An 18,129-nucleotide genomic window follows, 5' to 3' on the forward strand; every position below is an offset into this window, starting at 1 on the left:
GAATCATGGAATAGTGGAAAATATATGGACAGGATACACATTCTTCTCAAGACGTATGAAACATTACCCAGGATAGGTTATATGTTAGGTTATAAAATAAACCACAATAAACTTAAAAAGATTGAAATCATACAAAATACTTTTCTGACAAAAATGGAATTAAATTAGAAATCAATGAAAAATGGAGTGCCTGGGAGGCTCAGTCGTTTTAAGTGTTCAACTCTTGATTTCAGCTAGGTCATGATCTCACAGTTCTGTGAGATCAAGCCCTGTGTTGGTTTCCACACTGATAGCATGGAGTCTACTTGGGATTCTCTCTCTCTGCCCCTCCCCCTCTCACGCTGTCTCTCTGCCTCTCTCTTTCTCAAAATAAATACATAAACATTTTAAAAGATGACTCTTTAAAAAGATCGGCAGAAATGATAAATCTTCACTTAGACTTATAAAAAAAAGTCAGGAATGGGGTGCCTGGGAGGCTCAGTCAGTTAAGCATCAAACTTCAGCTCAGGTCATGATCTCACAGTTCGTGAGTTTGAGCCCCATGTCTGTGAATTTGAGCCCTGAGTCTTAGCTGGCAGTACAAAGCCTGGAGCCTGCTTCAGATTCTGTGTCTCCCTCTCTCCCTTTGCCTTCCCCCACTCACACTCTGTTTCTCTCTCTCTCTCTCTCTCTCTCAAAAATAAATAAACATTAAATAAATTTTAATAAAAATTTAAAATAAACCAGGAATGAATAGGGGACATCACTATGGGCCTTACATAAACAAAAGTTTAAGGAATACTATGAATAATTTATGCCAACAAATTAATAGCCTACATGAAATGGAAAAATTCCTAGAAAGTAACAAACTACTGAAACTAAGTCAAGAAGAAATAGAAAATCTGAAAAAACCTGTAGTAAGTAAAAATTGGATTAGTAAAAAAAAAACAAAAACAAAAACAAAAACTATTCCTACAAGGATAGCCTAGGCTCAGATAGTTTTATTGGTGAATTCTATCAAATTTTTAAAGAATTAACACCAATCCTTTGCAAACAGTTCCAAAAAATAGAATAAAAAGGGACACCTCACAACAGAGTTTAGAATTTGAAGCCAACCAAGATAGAGAAACTGAACAAACACTTCAAGCTTTTCTTTGAAACCCCACATGGGCTGCACTTCAGAAGTAAAGACTATGCCAAAGAATTAGAATTCAGCTAGGACAAAGAATAAACCCAAATCATTCTGCCCTAATCAAATATAAAACATAGCTACCATAAATTCCAGGTGGCCAACCTGTAACCTAATTGCCTGATAAAACAAAAATCATTGTTGTTCACAGGAAAATAATTGATCAGAATTCTCTACAACACATTACATCACATAAAAAATTGCATGATATGTGAAGGAAATAGGAAAATGTGTCTTAGTTGAGAGAAAAAACACTCAATAGAAATAGATCCAGAAATGACTGAATTGCTAGCATCAACATAAAAGGACTTTAGAGGAGCTATTATAAATGTGTTTAATGCTCTGAAGGAAATAAATGGTCATAAAGAATAAACAGATGGAGAGTATGAGCAGGAAAAAAATGAAAACTATAACGAAGAATCATCTAGACATTTTAGAACTAAAAAGAAAAAATCTTAAAATGAAAAATTCATTTGATGGGTTTTTTAAAAAGCAGACAACAGAAGAAAGGGTTGCTAAACTGAAGCAAATCAACAGAATGATCCAATTTGAATGGCAGAGAAAAAACAAAAAGAAAAGTATACTGAGTCTTCCTAATCTGCAAAATAACATCAAATGGTCTAATATTTGCATAATGGAGACCCAGAAGGAGAAAGGTGAAGAGTAGAACAAAACAAATATTTGAAAAAGCAATGGCCAAAAATTTCTGAAAATTGGTGGCAAATATTAACTTAGACATTTTAAAATTAAATTATAAAATTTCAGTGAACATCAGCAAGGATAAATTTAAACTACATTGGGCAAATCTTAGTCAAGCTGCTGAAAATAAAAGAAACTTTTAGAAACAGCCAGAAGACTGGGGCTGATATCTCATCAGAAATAATTCAGTCCATGAGAAAATGGCCTGATGAAAGAAAGAAAACAAGAAAAAGTTAACTTATTATTCTGCAGTGAAATTGTCCATCAAAAGCTAATGTGAAATGACTTTAACATGAACAAAAACAGAGAAGTTGTTGTGCCAGAATTATGCTACAAGACATGCCAAAGGAAGTTAGTTCTTCAGGCTGAAGGAGAAAAGCATATTAGATGGAAAATTGAATCTGGGAATGATGGTCACTCAAAATTTTAAAATCTAGGTAAATAGAAAAGACTGTCTTTTTTCCTTAATTTCTTTAAAAGACAGCTGATTTTTTAAAGCAAGAGTTTACAGTGTATGTAAGTGTAAAATATATGAAAAGATTAGCACATATGATTGGGTGGCAAAAAGATTGCTTAGAAAAGAAACAAAGTGTTACACAGTATTTAATACCTGTAGAATATTCAAACAATGGATGTCTACTCAACAATAAAAGGAGAATAAGCTGGTAATGCCTGCATGGATGAATTTCAACCTGAAGTATTCAAGAGATATTTGGAAAAGTCAGTAAGACTGTCAGGTTTCTGAGATAGTCACCAAGTTTGAGAGTGAGTTCATTTACTGAGTTAGTATCAAAAGAGAAGCAAGGTTGTGCAGAGAAAATTTTAAGGTGAATTTTGGATCTGTTGAATTTGAGATACCTGTAAAATAGCCATTCAATGAAAGTATTGAATAAACAAGTGGGTATATATTTCTGGACCTCAGGAGATGTGCTTGAATGGAAAAATAAATCTCAAAGTGTAAACTTATTGTAAAAGGAAAATTAGAGTAAGAATTTCCAGGACAGAGAGACCTCTGAAGAAATCCAATATCGAATAATTTGTTAGAAGAAAAGCAACTGAGAAGTGTCCAGGGAGGTGTGGATCACTGAAGCCAGGAACAGAAAATATTTTAAAGAACAAGGAACAGTAAACAATGTGAAAAAACTTCTGAAGAGGTAAGCAAGATAACTGCAAAATTTTCAATTGAATTTAGCAATGGTGATGTTGGTGGCTATGTTGGTGAAATTGGTTAAAGCAGGTTGTGTTGACTGATATGTTGTAAAGTTGAAGAAATTGAACTACTGAGTATAGACAAATACCCAACCTCTTAAAGAAGTTGGGCCATGAGGAGAGGATGTATGGGGGTAGCTAACAGGGGAAGTAGAATGCAAGGAGAGTTTCTTTGATGATGCTGGTGGTAGAGAAGGACTGAGTGTCCGTTGCTCCCTATAAAATCCCAATTGGAAGCAGTCAGTAGCAAGAAGAGATTAAAACTACAGGTTAATTGAGAAGGTGAATTCTTTGAGAAGACCAAAGGAGACACAGAACACAGGCAGAGAAATTAGAGCAAAGCATGGGTTTGGATATAAGTAGTTAGGTAGATGGAACACTGAGAAAGTTCAGGTTGGCTGACCTCTGTTACCTCTCTGTGACACAGAAGTACTGAGAGTGAAAGATAAGGAAACAGTTGAAGACATGTGGAGGAGAAAGGTTGAAATAGTTGTAGAGTAAGGAAATAGAGAATGGAGAATGCTGCTTCTTTTTGGTCAGGAAAATAATTTTTATTTTTAGTATTCTTACCATCAGTAGGGCTGGTGGTGACCATGTTTATTACAGCTAATGTGAAATATTCTTAGCACAAGACAGAGCCGAGCAGTTGACCATAATGATTTAACTGAACCTTTCATGTAAGATAACTAAAATGACAATATTAATTTTATTGTCTTAATTCATGTACCCCTCATCACTTAATAAGCTAAATATTGATTTGAGTACAGACAGTTAAATATTGATTTGAGTACAGACCATTTGAGGTTACTGATTTGTTGGACCTAAACCAATTTTTAAAATTTTTAATTGGATTGTGGTCTGTTGGGAGACAATAATTATTAGTGTTTTCAAGAGTATTCACTTGTGTAATAACATTTCTCATTTAGGTCTTCACTGGGATCTTCACAGCAGAAATGTTTCTGAAGATAATTGCCATGGATCCATATTATTACTTTCAAGAGGGCTGGAATATTTTTGATGGTTTAATCGTGAGCCTTAGTTTAATGGAGCTCGGTTTGGCAAACGTGGAAGGATTGTCAGTTCTCCGATCATTTCGGCTGGTAAATTAACTGGGAGTATCCGTAATGTTTTTATAATTAATATAATCAGACGTCACTCTTATCTAGTAAGAATTATAGGATTTCCCACAGTTACAATATTATTTGAATACATTTAAAAACAAACTGGATTTCTCCACAATCAGACAGTACTTTGATCTTTATCAGAGCTTTCATGGATAGATGAAGTTCATTCAAATGAACAGCCAACAGTTCTGTCTTTAGTGATTGAATGGCAGGGCTAATGGGGAGGGAGAAAAAAAAAAGGATCTATATATAAATCCAAATCACAATTAAACAACACAATATTCATCTTTCAGTTATGTGGAGTTAACCATTCATAAGGCTTGGCTGAGATTTAGGATGAGCCACCTTTCTCTCAGAGGCTCAAGAATTATGGACTTGCCCACTTTGCCCCCATAGAAGTCAAGACTTGAGACTGGGTAGAGTAGACAAGAAAAGATGATAGAGCTTCCCATGCATTTGCCCCTTCAGCCAACCAGGAAGTCACCAAATCCAGTCTCTAAGAAGAGTTGCCTATATTATATTTTATTAATTTTAAACAAAGTCTTTTATTTGATATTTATATTCATCAGTTCACGAATCTTTTAAATTAAGAGACAAAATATCACTTGGCACATTTCCATTTAAAGTGTGATACGTTTTATCATGCTATTACTTTGAGTTGGCTCTTTTTGTGACTTACTTTCAAATAACAGAGGTTGTATATAATTTGTAAAGACAAGTTCCTATCGGTAACTTATCTTAATGGTGATTAGGTTCAAGAGTTTGCTGTGAAGTCTTTTGAGAATTCCCTTACTGCCTTCAAAGATCAAATTGGAGTTGAGATCCTTACAGCTAAGGTCCTTACCTAGTCATCTAGATAGCTATGGATCTAATTTGAACCTAGAAGGATGCCAAACAACAACAACAGAAATGATTAGAAATGATTGTGTAACGAGTAGTATGGGCAACTACTTTAAAAAGTGTTTAGTAAATCTTTGTGATGATTGTGATTCAGTTTGGGGAAGTAGGAAGTGATGGAAATAATATCATTAGTGTTTTGCTTAGTATGTAGGCTCTTTTGCGTTAATTATTCCCTGGCAATAAATTAAACATTTTGATGCTTATGTTTTGTTCCTTTGGATCACTTATATGCCATTAAATAACGCACTACTCCTGGCCTGACATTTCCTGAAACATCAGAGATGAAACGCTGCTGCAGTTGAACTATAAATGGTACTTTAGAGGATTCCATGAGCTAATAATACAACCAACATGTCAAGTACAGTGGTGCAAGCCATTTACACACTATAATGAGTTGATTTATTAAGTCACTAAAGACATAAGGGTTGACAAAATATATATTTTTACTTAAGTCCAAGTATTTCTTATTCAAATAAAGTAGTTCGAGTAATCCCCCCTTATCTGTGGGGATATGTTTCAAGACCCCCTGAAAATGTAGATAGTACTGAACCCTATATATACTGTTTTTTCCTATACATACACACCTGTGGTAAAATTTAATTGATAAATTAAGCACAGTAAGAGATTAACAATAATAAGTAATAATAAAACAGAACAATTACAACAATATACTCTTAATAAAAGTTATGTGAGTGGCGCCTGGGTGGCTCAGTCGGTTAAGTGGCCGACTTCGACTCAGGTCATGATCTCGCGGTCTGTGAGTTCAAGCCCCGCATTGGTCTCTGTGCTGACAGCTTAGAGCCTGGACCCTGTTTCAGATTCTGTGTCTCCCTTTCTCTGACCCTCCCCTGTTCATGCTCTGTCTCTCCCTGTCTCAAAAATAAATAAAACATTAAAAAAAATTAAAAAAAAAAGTTATGTGAATGTGGTCACTCTCAAAATATCTTACTGTATTGTACTCACCCTCTTCTAGTGATGATATGAGGTGACAAAGTGCCTATGTGATGAGATGAAGTGAAGTGAATGACGTGGGCATTGTGACAAACTGTTAGGCCACTATTAACCTTCTAACAATATGTCAGAAGGATCATCTGCCTCCAGACCGTGGTTGACTGTGGGTAACTGAAACCACAGAAAGTGAAAATGCAATTAAGGGCAGGGGGATTACGGTGTAATAAATCTCCTATAAAATACAGCCTGATGTTACAGCCAACTAAAGATAACAGCAAGATTAAAGCAATCTAAAGATTTAAAGAAATTAGTTGGTTTTTCTCTTGTACCTTGTATAATTTGTGTTAACTTTATCTGTACCTGTGCATCTCAAGTACACTACAAAATGTATCTACTTTGGGCTTTTAAGTAATGACAGCCTCCACCTCTTTGAAACAGTTTCTGCTAATTAATCACCATCAATCTTAGATATATCAGTTTCCCATAGAAAAACAAAAAGAATATTACATATGCTTATGTAAGATTCTGGAAATTTTGGGGTATCATTAAAATGCCATTAAGAACTGTATAATGTAGTTGTTTTATTTACAAAATAGTCTATTTTAGAATGAAAAATAATGCATGGTATTAAATAACTGATACATTTGCTAGATAATAGTTTGACACACAAATAACCCACCACCCTACAATTAAGACAGTTATGCTGTAGATTTTCCCTGTAAATAAGTTTACAGATTCTTTAGAAGGCAGGGCAGTAATAGCCTTCTTGCTCTTGTTTCCAGCTCCGAGTTTTCAAGTTGGCAAAATCCTGGCCCACCCTGAATATGCTGATAAAGATCATTGGCAATTCTGTGGGGGCTCTAGGTAATCTCACCTTGGTGTTGGCCATCATCGTCTTCATTTTTGCCGTGGTCGGCATGCAGCTCTTTGGTAAGAGCTACAAAGAATGTGTCTGCAAGATTTCCAATGATTGTGAGCTCCCACGCTGGCACATGCATGACTTCTTCCACTCTTTCCTGATTGTGTTCCGCGTACTGTGTGGAGAGTGGATCGAAACCATGTGGGACTGTATGGAAGTCGCTGGCCAAACCATGTGCCTTACTGTCTTCATGATGGTCATGGTGATTGGAAACCTGGTGGTATGTAGTAAAAATATTTTCCTTATTTTCGGTAAAAGACAATGTAACCATAAAAATTATGTTCAACAGATGAATGTTTTATGTTTTTGGACTTTTTAAAATCAATCCTCAATTATTCATTATTGCAGGAACCAGGTATAGTTTAGACTATGGAGACCCACATAAGTCTTCTTTAAATATTTGTTTATTCTTTGTTTTTAACTTTTGCCAGTTTTATTGAGACATAATTGGCATATAACATAAACTCTTAAAATACCTTTTGAATCAAAGTTGTTCTTCGTCACTATACTTCTTACTATTCCATGGAGAGAGCCCTTTCTGGCTTTTACCTTTCAGTTCTTGTATTAAAGCATGGATGTGTTACTAAGAATAGTCACTCATTTTATTTATAAGTATCAACAACAGTATCACTTGAAAATGTTTCATATTCAGTTCTCCTACAAATTGGAGTTAAAAATTAATGGTGATCTCAATCCATTAAACATGCATAAGTTATTTGGTACTTAGAAACTATAGTGTTGGAAAGTAACATTGACTCAAAAATCACTTACCATGTCTATATCCAATGAACCATTCTCAACACATCTTTACTGATTCCTGGCGGCATAGAAAAGCTGATAAAAAGATATATATGATGCAGTGATATGACTTACTCAAACAGGATTAAAATAGAAAGTATCTAACACGTGTCAAAAGTATAAAAACAAAGTACTATATATCAAGTTCACTAAGTGGAAACATTGCTTTACAATGGCAAGGATCATCAAAGAAGGCTTTGTCAAGGAGTTGAACCTGAATTATCTTTAATTAAGATGTAAGATTAGGTTGTTAGGAAGAAAAGTAGACTGTCCCAAACCAAGCAACAGTGGACCCAGTGGATGGAGAAGAGAAAACAATAGACTTAATGAGGGGATCAGGTTCTTCTACTTTAAATATTAGGTAATTATACTGAGTTTCATGATTAAGTCCCAATCCAGAGGCATAGAACAAGGACTGACATAACCAATATTTTAAAGTATATAATTTATAGACTTAATTTCCTTTCACATAAAAGTAACCTCCAGTTCCCCAAAGGAAGAAGAAAAGGCTAACAGTTATCATTTATTTCTATTCATTTGCAGATTTCAACCTCCTCAATATTGGGTTAGATAATTCAGACCTATTCTTGAAGTAACAAAAAACATGAGCAGTGTGCCATCCAGAAATTTGAACTGTGACTTAAAATGACAAATATTTATTATCTCTAGTTTCTGTGGGTCATACATTTGGGAGCAGCTAAACTGGGTGGTTCTGACTCGGGGTCTGTCATAAGGTTGTTGTCAAGATGTTGGCTAGAGACCCAGTTGTCTTGACTGAAGCTGAAAGATCAGCTTCCAAGAAGCCTCCATCTCTTAGTTATTGGCAGGAAATCCCAGTTACTTATTGGCTGTTGGCACAAAGTCTCAGTTCCTCTCCACATGGACCTCTCAATAGGATTGTTGAGTATCTTCATGACATGGCAGCTGGCTTCTCCCATAGCAGGTGACATGAGAAAGAGGGCAAGGAGAAGCTTTCTTTGTGTTCTGATCTTGATGTCATACACCGTCCCTCTGCCATGTTGTATTCATCAGAGCTAGTCACTAAGAAGAACTCAACTTAAGAAGGAATTGGGCTTTAACTTTTGAGTGGAGGAGTATCAAATAATTTGTAGGTATATTTTATAGCCACCACAATCTCCAGTACAACTTGATTGCTTTCAGAGAAGTATAAGATTGCATAGTACAGAAACAGATAGTCCTAGGATTATATAGAACAGAAATAAAAGTCATAAGTTTGTATTGTAGATTTAATTTGATTTCAAATATATGTGTATATACAGATGGGTATCCCATATAAATTATTAATTTACTGAAATAAGACAAATCTGACATGTACAGAAGATTCAAGTTGAGAAGAGAATTCCAGAAGTATCTATACCTATGATGACATTTCATATAAACTTATATTACTATATATGAATAAAGAGATATAATCTATAAAATCATCATTTCCATCTACATACATAAATTTAAATCCTGTACCTTTAAGGAAAAAAATAAAGGCTCTCCTTTCTTTTTTTACTATCAGCTTTAAAAGTTTCTTCTTTTGTCATATCCTGGATATATTTCTGGAGTAACTAAGGTAGTAATAATATCTGTCATGTTTGCCACCAGTAAGGAAATGTGTTCAGATTACATTTGCTTAAACAAGGCAGAATGACTTGATGCACTGCCTCCTATAATTTTTACTTTTCATCCTCACTAAAGAGAAGAAAGTCCCCCAAAGGCGAACTGATAGAACGCCATTTGAACTCACATGGTGAGTTCTTATGGTGCTCCACCACAAGTGTCAGGAATCACTGTGATGCCTGGTCCAAAGGCAAGACAGAGGTGGGGCCACAGACTGCCCCACCCTCCTAACAAGAAATGGGAGTGGGCCATATATAGCTATAACAGTACTCTGTAGTATTTTCTCAGTACTTTGAAGAGAAAATACAAGTTGGATCTCACTCTGGAGAGTTGATTGATACATATCAAGAAAAAATTTCCTGATAGACAAAGACAGTTCATTAATAAACCTTCAGAAATCAAATCTAGAAAACAATTATGACACCAAAATTCACTTTTATTATGGATAAAAACCAAAATGTAGCATTTTTTTCTTTCATCTATTTTTCATCCAAATAATAAATCCAAAAGCAAAGCACATTAAAATATAACTTTATTGGTAAATTCTTGAAGTAAAGGAGTAGGCCTTAGTATGAATATCAGCAGCCATGGTGTAGCCATTGAGAGATGTCAAGATAGACTCACAGCTTATCTGAAGTCCTTATTGGATCTTACAAATTTTTACATTTCTTACTACCATTGGTTGTACTAACGTGTAACTGGATATCAAAGGAGCTGTAGCCCTTATTAGCTTATTGGAAAGGTAGGAATGGACCAAGGATGCTGCCTCCCTTTCATTGTAGTTTTCCTTGAAATCTTTTCTAGGACTCTTCTTTATTATTTACATTTTGTCTTTGGCTCCCTTTACTACTATATCTTTTTTTTACTCTATATGCTTGAGTAATCAAAGACTCATAAACATTATCAATCAAATCCTGGAAAAAACTTACAGCTTGGCCTTGTCCCATCTGAATACTCTATCCCTTAGTAAATTATACTTGTTGAGTACGTAAATAGGTTTATAGTCACTAATCTTTTTACTCTCTCATACCAGAAATTTTTGGAGACTCAAGTTACAGATTAATTAGTAATCTTGTTCAAGGTAATACCTTGATTCCACCATCATAAGTCGATGTTAACATCATTATTATCATATAATAACTATTTTGTATAGTATTTCAGCCATTTTATAGATCTAGTGACCAAGATTTTCTGAACCAAAACTGTGGCTTTTGATTTAGCAATAGTTATATATTTTTTTCTAATTTGGTAAGTTATCTACGTGCAAAAATTGGTACAAACACATAAAAATAAAATCATGTTTATGGAATCATCTTTGGTTTTAGGAATAAAATTATAATAAATTATCAGTGTCCTGGAAAATCCAGGTCACATGGGGAAAATACTTAGCATCCCAAATAAAACTTTTTTTTTCCTTATTCACTGTATGGTTATCTAGATAACTAAGATTTCTCTTTTGGAACTCAACTTCATTTAGAAGTTTCATATAATAGTAGTTTCAGCAATTTTGCAATGACTGAAAAGGAAGTAGTGTTAATAGTATTACCTGATATTGGCCAAGTATTTATTCCATTCACCTTTTCCAGAACAGTTTATCATAAACTAAAAGGAATACCTATTAGTAAAAAAAAAAAAAATGAGATGTAAGAGTAATTTTGGAAAATTTATAGTTAAGAGCAACTGAAACAACACAATGTTTTGATCACCTATTTTCCTGTTGTGTTCAGGTTCTGAACCTCTTCCTGGCCTTGCTCTTGAGTTCGTTCAGTTCTGACAACCTTGCCGCCACTGATGATGATAATGAAATGAACAATCTCCAGATTGCTGTGGGGAGGATGCAGAAAGGAATTGATTATGTTAAGAGAAAACTACGTGAATTTATTCAGAAAGCCTTTGTTAGAAAGCAAAAGGCTTTAGATGAAATTAAACCTCTTGAAGATCTAAATAACAAAAAAGACAGCTGTATTTCCAACCATACCACTATAGAAATAGGCAAAGATCTCAATTATCTCAAAGATGGAAATGGAACTACCAGTGGCATAGGCAGCAGTGTCGAAAAATATGTTGTGGATGAAAGTGATTATATGTCATTCATAAACAATCCCAGCCTCACTGTGACTGTACCAATTGCTGTCGGAGAGTCCGACTTTGAAAATTTAAATACTGAAGAATTCAGCAGTGAGTCAGATATGGAGGAAAGCAAAGAGGTAGGAATTTTTAAATAAAAAGATGTTTTGACATAATGTATGCTTTAAACTATGAGACTACTTTAAGGTTATGTTTCATCTCTGTAAGAAAATAGAAAATGTCTATTGATACCCTTTCTTTGGCAAAGTTGGTGATAGATAAGTTGATGACAGATTAAAATGTAGCTAGACAAATGGTATGCTGACTCATTTTCTCAAATATTCACCATTTTGGATTCTTGATAATATGAATATGCAGACTAATATGAATTTTCTAATTTAAAAACATAATTTTAGATTTGTGAAGGTGCCTTCATTTATTCACTTTCTTCCTTGTAATTCTCCCACAATGGTGTTTTTTGGTACATACTAGAAAAATACTTGGCGAGAGGGCAGTTCTAATTCTCACTTGGCTTTTATGAAACACTTCTTAAAATGTGATCTTACTTAGTTTGCACAGATATTTTTATTTATGAAAAATCTGATTGGGATCTTGACTTGATATTTACATATAGTTTCTTGTTTCTGAAGTAAATGTTTTTTTAAGGAAATGAAGGTAGTGATGAAGAATCATGCTGAAAGTGTGCTTAACCTTACTGAACCAGTGCATGGTGTCTACACAAACAATATGCCATGATACATTAGAGAATGTAAAATTCTGAATTTACCAATTTACATTAAGCATCTTGGCAGTTTAAAGTATTCTTTGATTTCCTACAAGAGTATGAGTACCAGAGTGTGCTTTTAATTTGTTTATAGGTTAATAAGCACAGGGTTGAGAATAAAGAAAAGAAAGAATTTAAACCCTTAGTGTTTAATTGTTTAACCATACTAAAATGCAAACAGAATTCCCAGTGATTAAAGCTTGAGTAAACATAAAAATAACAGCCAAAAACAAAGATTCATCCTTTCTTGCCATTTGAAAGTACTGTCTTCATTCTAAGAAAGATAGATAACTAGGGAGTTTGAGGCCCTGAAGGATAAACTTTAAGTAGCATAACAGTCACAAAAATTAGACATTAGTTAATAAAATTATGAACAAAAATATATTTCTATGAAGGAAACCTTAGCTATTTCCATCAGTATTTGCATGTGGATCACGTAAAATCACTGAAGAATATGCTATTTTTCATTCTTTCTTGCTTATAAGACAGGTAGTATTGCTAATTCAGTCATTAGGTAGAAGTAGATGTTAAACATGAAATCCAGAGAAAATTTAAATATAGGTACTAAAATTAACATGTAAGTAACAATGCCATAGCTCCTAGTTTCACAAAATAAGTGATGAGATTCAAGGGAAAACTTTGCAGCCTGAGGCAACAAATTGCTATAACTAGTTGAACTCAGATGTTTACTAATAAGGTCATTATTTTTAAATTTAACAATAACCATATATATATTAATAAAATTTGGGGTAAGCATAGTTGGTTGGATTATGCTGAAGGAAAGGGTGGGGCCTAATTTCTGGTATTGTATATTACCAGAAATTGAGGTCAGCATTTAGAAAATAGAATTGGGTCATTAAATTTTACTGTATATTCCCCTCTTGTTATCTTGACATCATACCAAACGCTAAACATTTCCCTTACAGTAAGGGAAGTCAATTTTTCTTTTTATGTATGTTTAATTTTAGGGTGTCATATAAACTAAGAAGAAATTATGAAGAATCAAATGTTAAAGCCACCAGTTAGTTTAAACTTTTGGCTAAGTTTGAATATCTTGACAGCGAGTCTTCTTAATTTTCAGAAATTTTAAAGCCTCAGGCTTCTCCAAAAGAGCGTATATTCATGTCTCACCTCAAACCATTATGTTCAACATAGGAGGAATGTCCAGTCAGGTGGGGTGTATAGTAGGAAAATGGAAGCTCTCTTTCCAGTTACCGTTAAGCTTTTCCATTTGTTTTCTGTTTGAATTAAGTATTCCAAAATGATATATGTGAAGTCAGTACTTTGGAATTGGAGGAAGAGACTGATCTGCCAGTTGGAAATAGAATTATTGTATTGCCTTAGCTGTGGAGTCCTCTTGATTCCTTCCCACCATAGAGATTGTTACCTGGTTGTTAAGTTTTATTACTTGAGAAATTTTCAATTCTGTCTTTATATCAAACTTGCTAAATACAAACTAATGAAAGATTCAGTCATTAGATAGAAGTAGTCTGGGAAGAGAAATGTGCAGGTTTTCAACTTTGGTATCTAACCTAGTAGCTGTACACTAGAAACTAAACGAGATTTGAGAGAATTATCCAAGAATTCCAAATATTCCTACCTGAAATCTCTGTTTAGTGTTCTGTATTCTAGTTATTTTTGTCTGGTCATTTTCTTAACTGGTGAGATGGGGTTGTGCTGTTAAATATCACATGTATAGTAGTAAGAAATGGTATGAAGTTTATTGATTTCTTTTCTAAATAATTTTTTTAAATTAAGGGGAAAATGGGGCACTTTAAAAAATCTTTGGAATGCCTAGATGAATCCCTTTTTATAGGACAGATGAACCAAGTAGACTCGGAGGTTGTTTAGGAGTTTGAACTAAATCCTCTTTGATGTCTTTGACAAAGCTGTGTGATTCCTTGATAGCTTTTTGTATTTTCTCTATGGCGTATACAATGTTATAACCATGTATACTTGAACTCAACGTTATTTGGCTGTATTTAATGTAATTCCTTTCATGGTTTGTGATTTTGAATGATTGATTTGTCTTTTAGTGTTTTAATAATGTTGAAGCCATGCTTGAATGATTATTTTTCAAAGTGAAATTTACTAGTGTAATATAGTGACCTTCACTGCTTACCATTCTTACTTCTCACAGGGGTAAAACCAAGCTGGAGCCCATCAAGAGTGCAGCTCTGGTGTTTTTTAACCAGACAGAGGCTCGTGCCATCACTTTTACCCAGGTTACCCAAGCAAGTTGTACATATATAACTATAATCAGTTTCTAAATGAATTTTGACTGGCCTGCATGTTACTCAGCTACATTCCTTGCCCATCCATTGGCAGTAAAATAAAAATATGCACAGCTGCTCTTATGCTGAGTCATATAAAGCATGGTCAGGCAAGTCTGGCAACCCTAACTTTAAAAGAAATGATTTAGTTGCTAATCTTCTTACATAGATTTTAATAGAAACTATATTCAGTGAAAAGTAAAAGTGCATGCCTTAATGGATTATTTAGTTTCCATTTAATGCTACGGTTTTGAACGTGCTAAGGGCTTAAAGGAGAAATGTAGGTGCTCTTTGAAAAACTTGCAGAAAAGCTTTCTCTCCCCTGTTTTTTTTTTTTAATATAGCCTCAGTGTGTGTACTTTATTCGTAATTTTTGTTCAGTGTCATATTAAATTTTTCTGAAGGGTAATCTGCAAATCAAAGCAATTCCTTATTCACGTGCAAACTGCCTAAAAGGTATTTTAATGTGACAATAATGTAAATGAATTGGAATGTTTCTATTTTGGCTACTAGCAGCATGGGTATAATTTTTATCTGCTTCATTTTAAAGAAAATGGCATTGCTTTATTTAGCAATTGACCAAAAGTGTTTTAAATTTAGAATATGATTCCCTGGGAGATTCTGTTGATATTTACCCCTAAAACTCCTAAGACTGAAAGAAAAGGAAATAAATGCCTTTTGTACGCCAAAAAATTTTTAAAAATAAGATGATCATCTTTTAGGTGATATGTTCATCTGAAAATAGATCTGGAATCCAACTTCTTCATTCTGTTGTTCCTCTGTCCTTTTTGGTTCTTTTTTCCCCCTCTATTTCACCCAAACCTGCTGGGAAACTTTCTCCTGAAGAATATTATTTAAATATATCATGCACTGCAAACTCTTATATAGGTAGAGAATCATTGTGAGCTCTTTCAGTGTTTTGGAATGATAGGACGTTCCTTGTCATGTGACCATGGTAATGAGTATAACCCTCTTTGGGGTCCATTAGGTGGACCTTTGCATTTCCTGATGTTGAAATCATAGTTTTGTGCTCAAATATGTTAACCAAATTGCTTAGTGTAATTTAATTATTTTTCCAGAAATATTAATTAAATATTTTGTCATTTAGGTGCAGTTTCTTATTCTGCCATTAACTATAGAACAAACCTACCATAAGCATATTTGGCTCTTTGGAAAGGAGCAATGATTATGTCATTCTTGTAGCATTCTTTTATACATTGGAATAAAATATTCAGTCTTTGGCACTCTAGACTCATGGAAGGTAATGCTTTAAATATTGGAGGAATGATGTGACATGGGATCCAAGAGATGTAGTTGCTCACAATGAAACACAGATGCACATATACACAGAGACTAGAGAGATTTTTTTTGTCCTATAATGTATTCATTCTTCAGGAAAATGTGGGATTTGACTCCTTATGATAATGGCTTGTTTTTCCCAGTTTCTTGGGAAAAGGGAAGGTTAGTTTCCTTATTTTCTGACTATCCCATTCATCAAGTTCTTATATAAACAGGCGTACAAGGAAAGTGATTATCAGATATATTACCTATTGGTTTATTTAGGAGATTTAACTGGAGTACGTATGGTGGAACACAAAGTAGGCAGAAACCAGTTTAAATTGACTCCATTTATTCTTTGCTCTCACATTATTATCATTTTCAATTTCCTTGAATATGTCTCTTATCCTCTCTCAGGAAATATTGTCTGCTCCCCAAAGAAGTATCCTAGTTTCCAGTTCAAGGGGTGGGAAGAGGGAAAAAGATGTGAGAGAGGTCTGGGGGGGATAGGTACAGTAAGAACCCATGTATTATTTTCTCCTGGAGAATGTTTAGTCCTCAAGGGAAAGTTTTCCAGTAGGATAGTAATTAAGGGAGAAAAAGGCTTTTAATGTCCTTCATGTAAAAACAAAATGGGCCAAACATGTGTGTGTCTTTGGGGCACTCTATATCTGTTGAGGGGTAGGCCAGCATGATATAAGGGTTACTTTTGCCACACCAAGAAGGATATTTAAAATCCAATTTATGGTTTAGAAAATTGTGTAATGTATCTGTTATAAAGACAAAAATAATTTCTGGGTAATGTAGTATAATGCTAATGATACTCTTGATTTTGCCATCTTCCTCATTAAGACAACAACAGTCCCTTTTTGGTATTAAGGTGCCACTTTGGCCTTAAGCTTATCCCAAAGCAAGAAAGATTATAACTTTCATGAAAGTGTCATAGTAGTGTTAAGGTTTGTCACGGAAAATAACCCAGAGCTCCTTAAATATAAATTCTCATTAAGATCCATGTGGAACAAAGGATTGCCGTTTTGGGGGGCCAAAATCTTTAAATATGAAATGTTTGATTTAAGCTATGTTTGAGGCTATTTCTTTCTCTAAAATCCCAATTCCTTTCATTGAATCAGAGTAGAATATACATCTTTTTCTAAATTATATACAATCTTACTAATTATATTTTCTTAAAAATGTATCTCAATTTTATAATGAGAAACAAGTGTGCCTATGAAAAAATAGCAAGTTTTCTCTCCCTTTTTCTGTTGTGATTTTTTTTAAGTTTTTTATTTATTTATTTTGAAAGAGAGAGAGAGAGAGCAGAGGAGGGACAGAGAAAAAGAAGGAGAGAAAAAGAAGGAGAGAATCCCAAGCAAGTTCCACCCTGTCAGCACAGAACCAGACATGGGGCTCAGTCTCATGAACCATGAGATCATGACTTGAGCAGAAATCAGGAGTCAGTTGTTAACCAACTGAGCCACCCAGGTGCCCCGTGATTAATTATTTTTAAAAGTAATTTTACTTTCTGAAAGAAAGACTAGTAGTTTGGCACACCAATGTTTAATAGTAATTTATCAATGATATGGAAAGTAAAAGAGATATAATTTTTAAAAATACAAAATGCAATATTATGTACTTTGATATTTATTAGATAATTTAGCAAAATATGATTCTGTCCAGCTTAACTCCTACAAAAATACAGAAGATTTTCAATGGGAAGAGCCCTATAATATGAGGTTTTCATTAAAATAAATGTTCAAGTAATTATTTCCACCTGAAAGTAAATTATTGCCTATGCTACTCATAGCAAGTAACAATTGGCTATTCCTGTTTGATCTCTTTGATCCTGATATTAGAGTACATCATATTTTATTTAAATTTAACTAGGCAGGGTATCCTAATAATATATTCAGTTCATTTATTTCCTGAAAAATAAGAACAAAAAATAAAAAGGGAACCTAAACAACCAAATTTTACAAGTTTTAATATAAAACTTGTCAAGTATAGAACTTGAAAGTATAGAACTGTTTCTATTTCTAGCCAATTCATATTTTGGTCTCTTACTCATATGGCATTTTGCAGTAGATGATGCCTAGTTTGGAGCATTTAAAAGCAACTTTTATTTGAAAATTCTTAAAGTACATGAGTTCTAATCATTCCATATAATGATGTATATTTGACTGTTCTATTTGATGAATTTGTACCATAGTTAGGATTTATTATAATTATGACCATATCTGAAGCTGAAGAGTTTTATAGTCTTAGTTTGGTTCCTTTCATTTTTATGGACTCTTTACACATTTTAACTGTTAGTCAACATACTTTATATTATG

The 18,129-nt window shown here is 33.9% G+C and overlaps 1 protein-coding gene across 10 annotated transcripts in view; it reads left to right on the plus strand.

Annotated features, from left to right (window-relative positions):
* The window catches only part of LOC102954329 (sodium channel protein type 2 subunit alpha), an 84,905-nt gene that overhangs the window by 38,853 nt on the left and 27,923 nt on the right, over nt 1-18,129 (plus strand). For all 10 annotated transcript variants that reach the window (XM_042997260.1, XM_042997266.1, XM_042997268.1 and 7 more), the window contains exons 14-16: nt 4,003-4,176; nt 6,834-7,190; nt 11,125-11,604. In XM_042997260.1, the coding sequence (XP_042853194.1) occupies nt 4,003-4,176; nt 6,834-7,190; nt 11,125-11,604 (1,011 nt within the window). The remainder of the gene's footprint in view (nt 1-4,002; nt 4,177-6,833; nt 7,191-11,124; nt 11,605-18,129) is intronic.

The sequence above is a fragment of the Panthera tigris genome, chromosome C1, assembly GCF_018350195.1.
Source record: "Panthera tigris isolate Pti1 chromosome C1, P.tigris_Pti1_mat1.1, whole genome shotgun sequence".
Taxonomy (NCBI): Eukaryota; Metazoa; Chordata; class Mammalia; order Carnivora; family Felidae; genus Panthera; species Panthera tigris.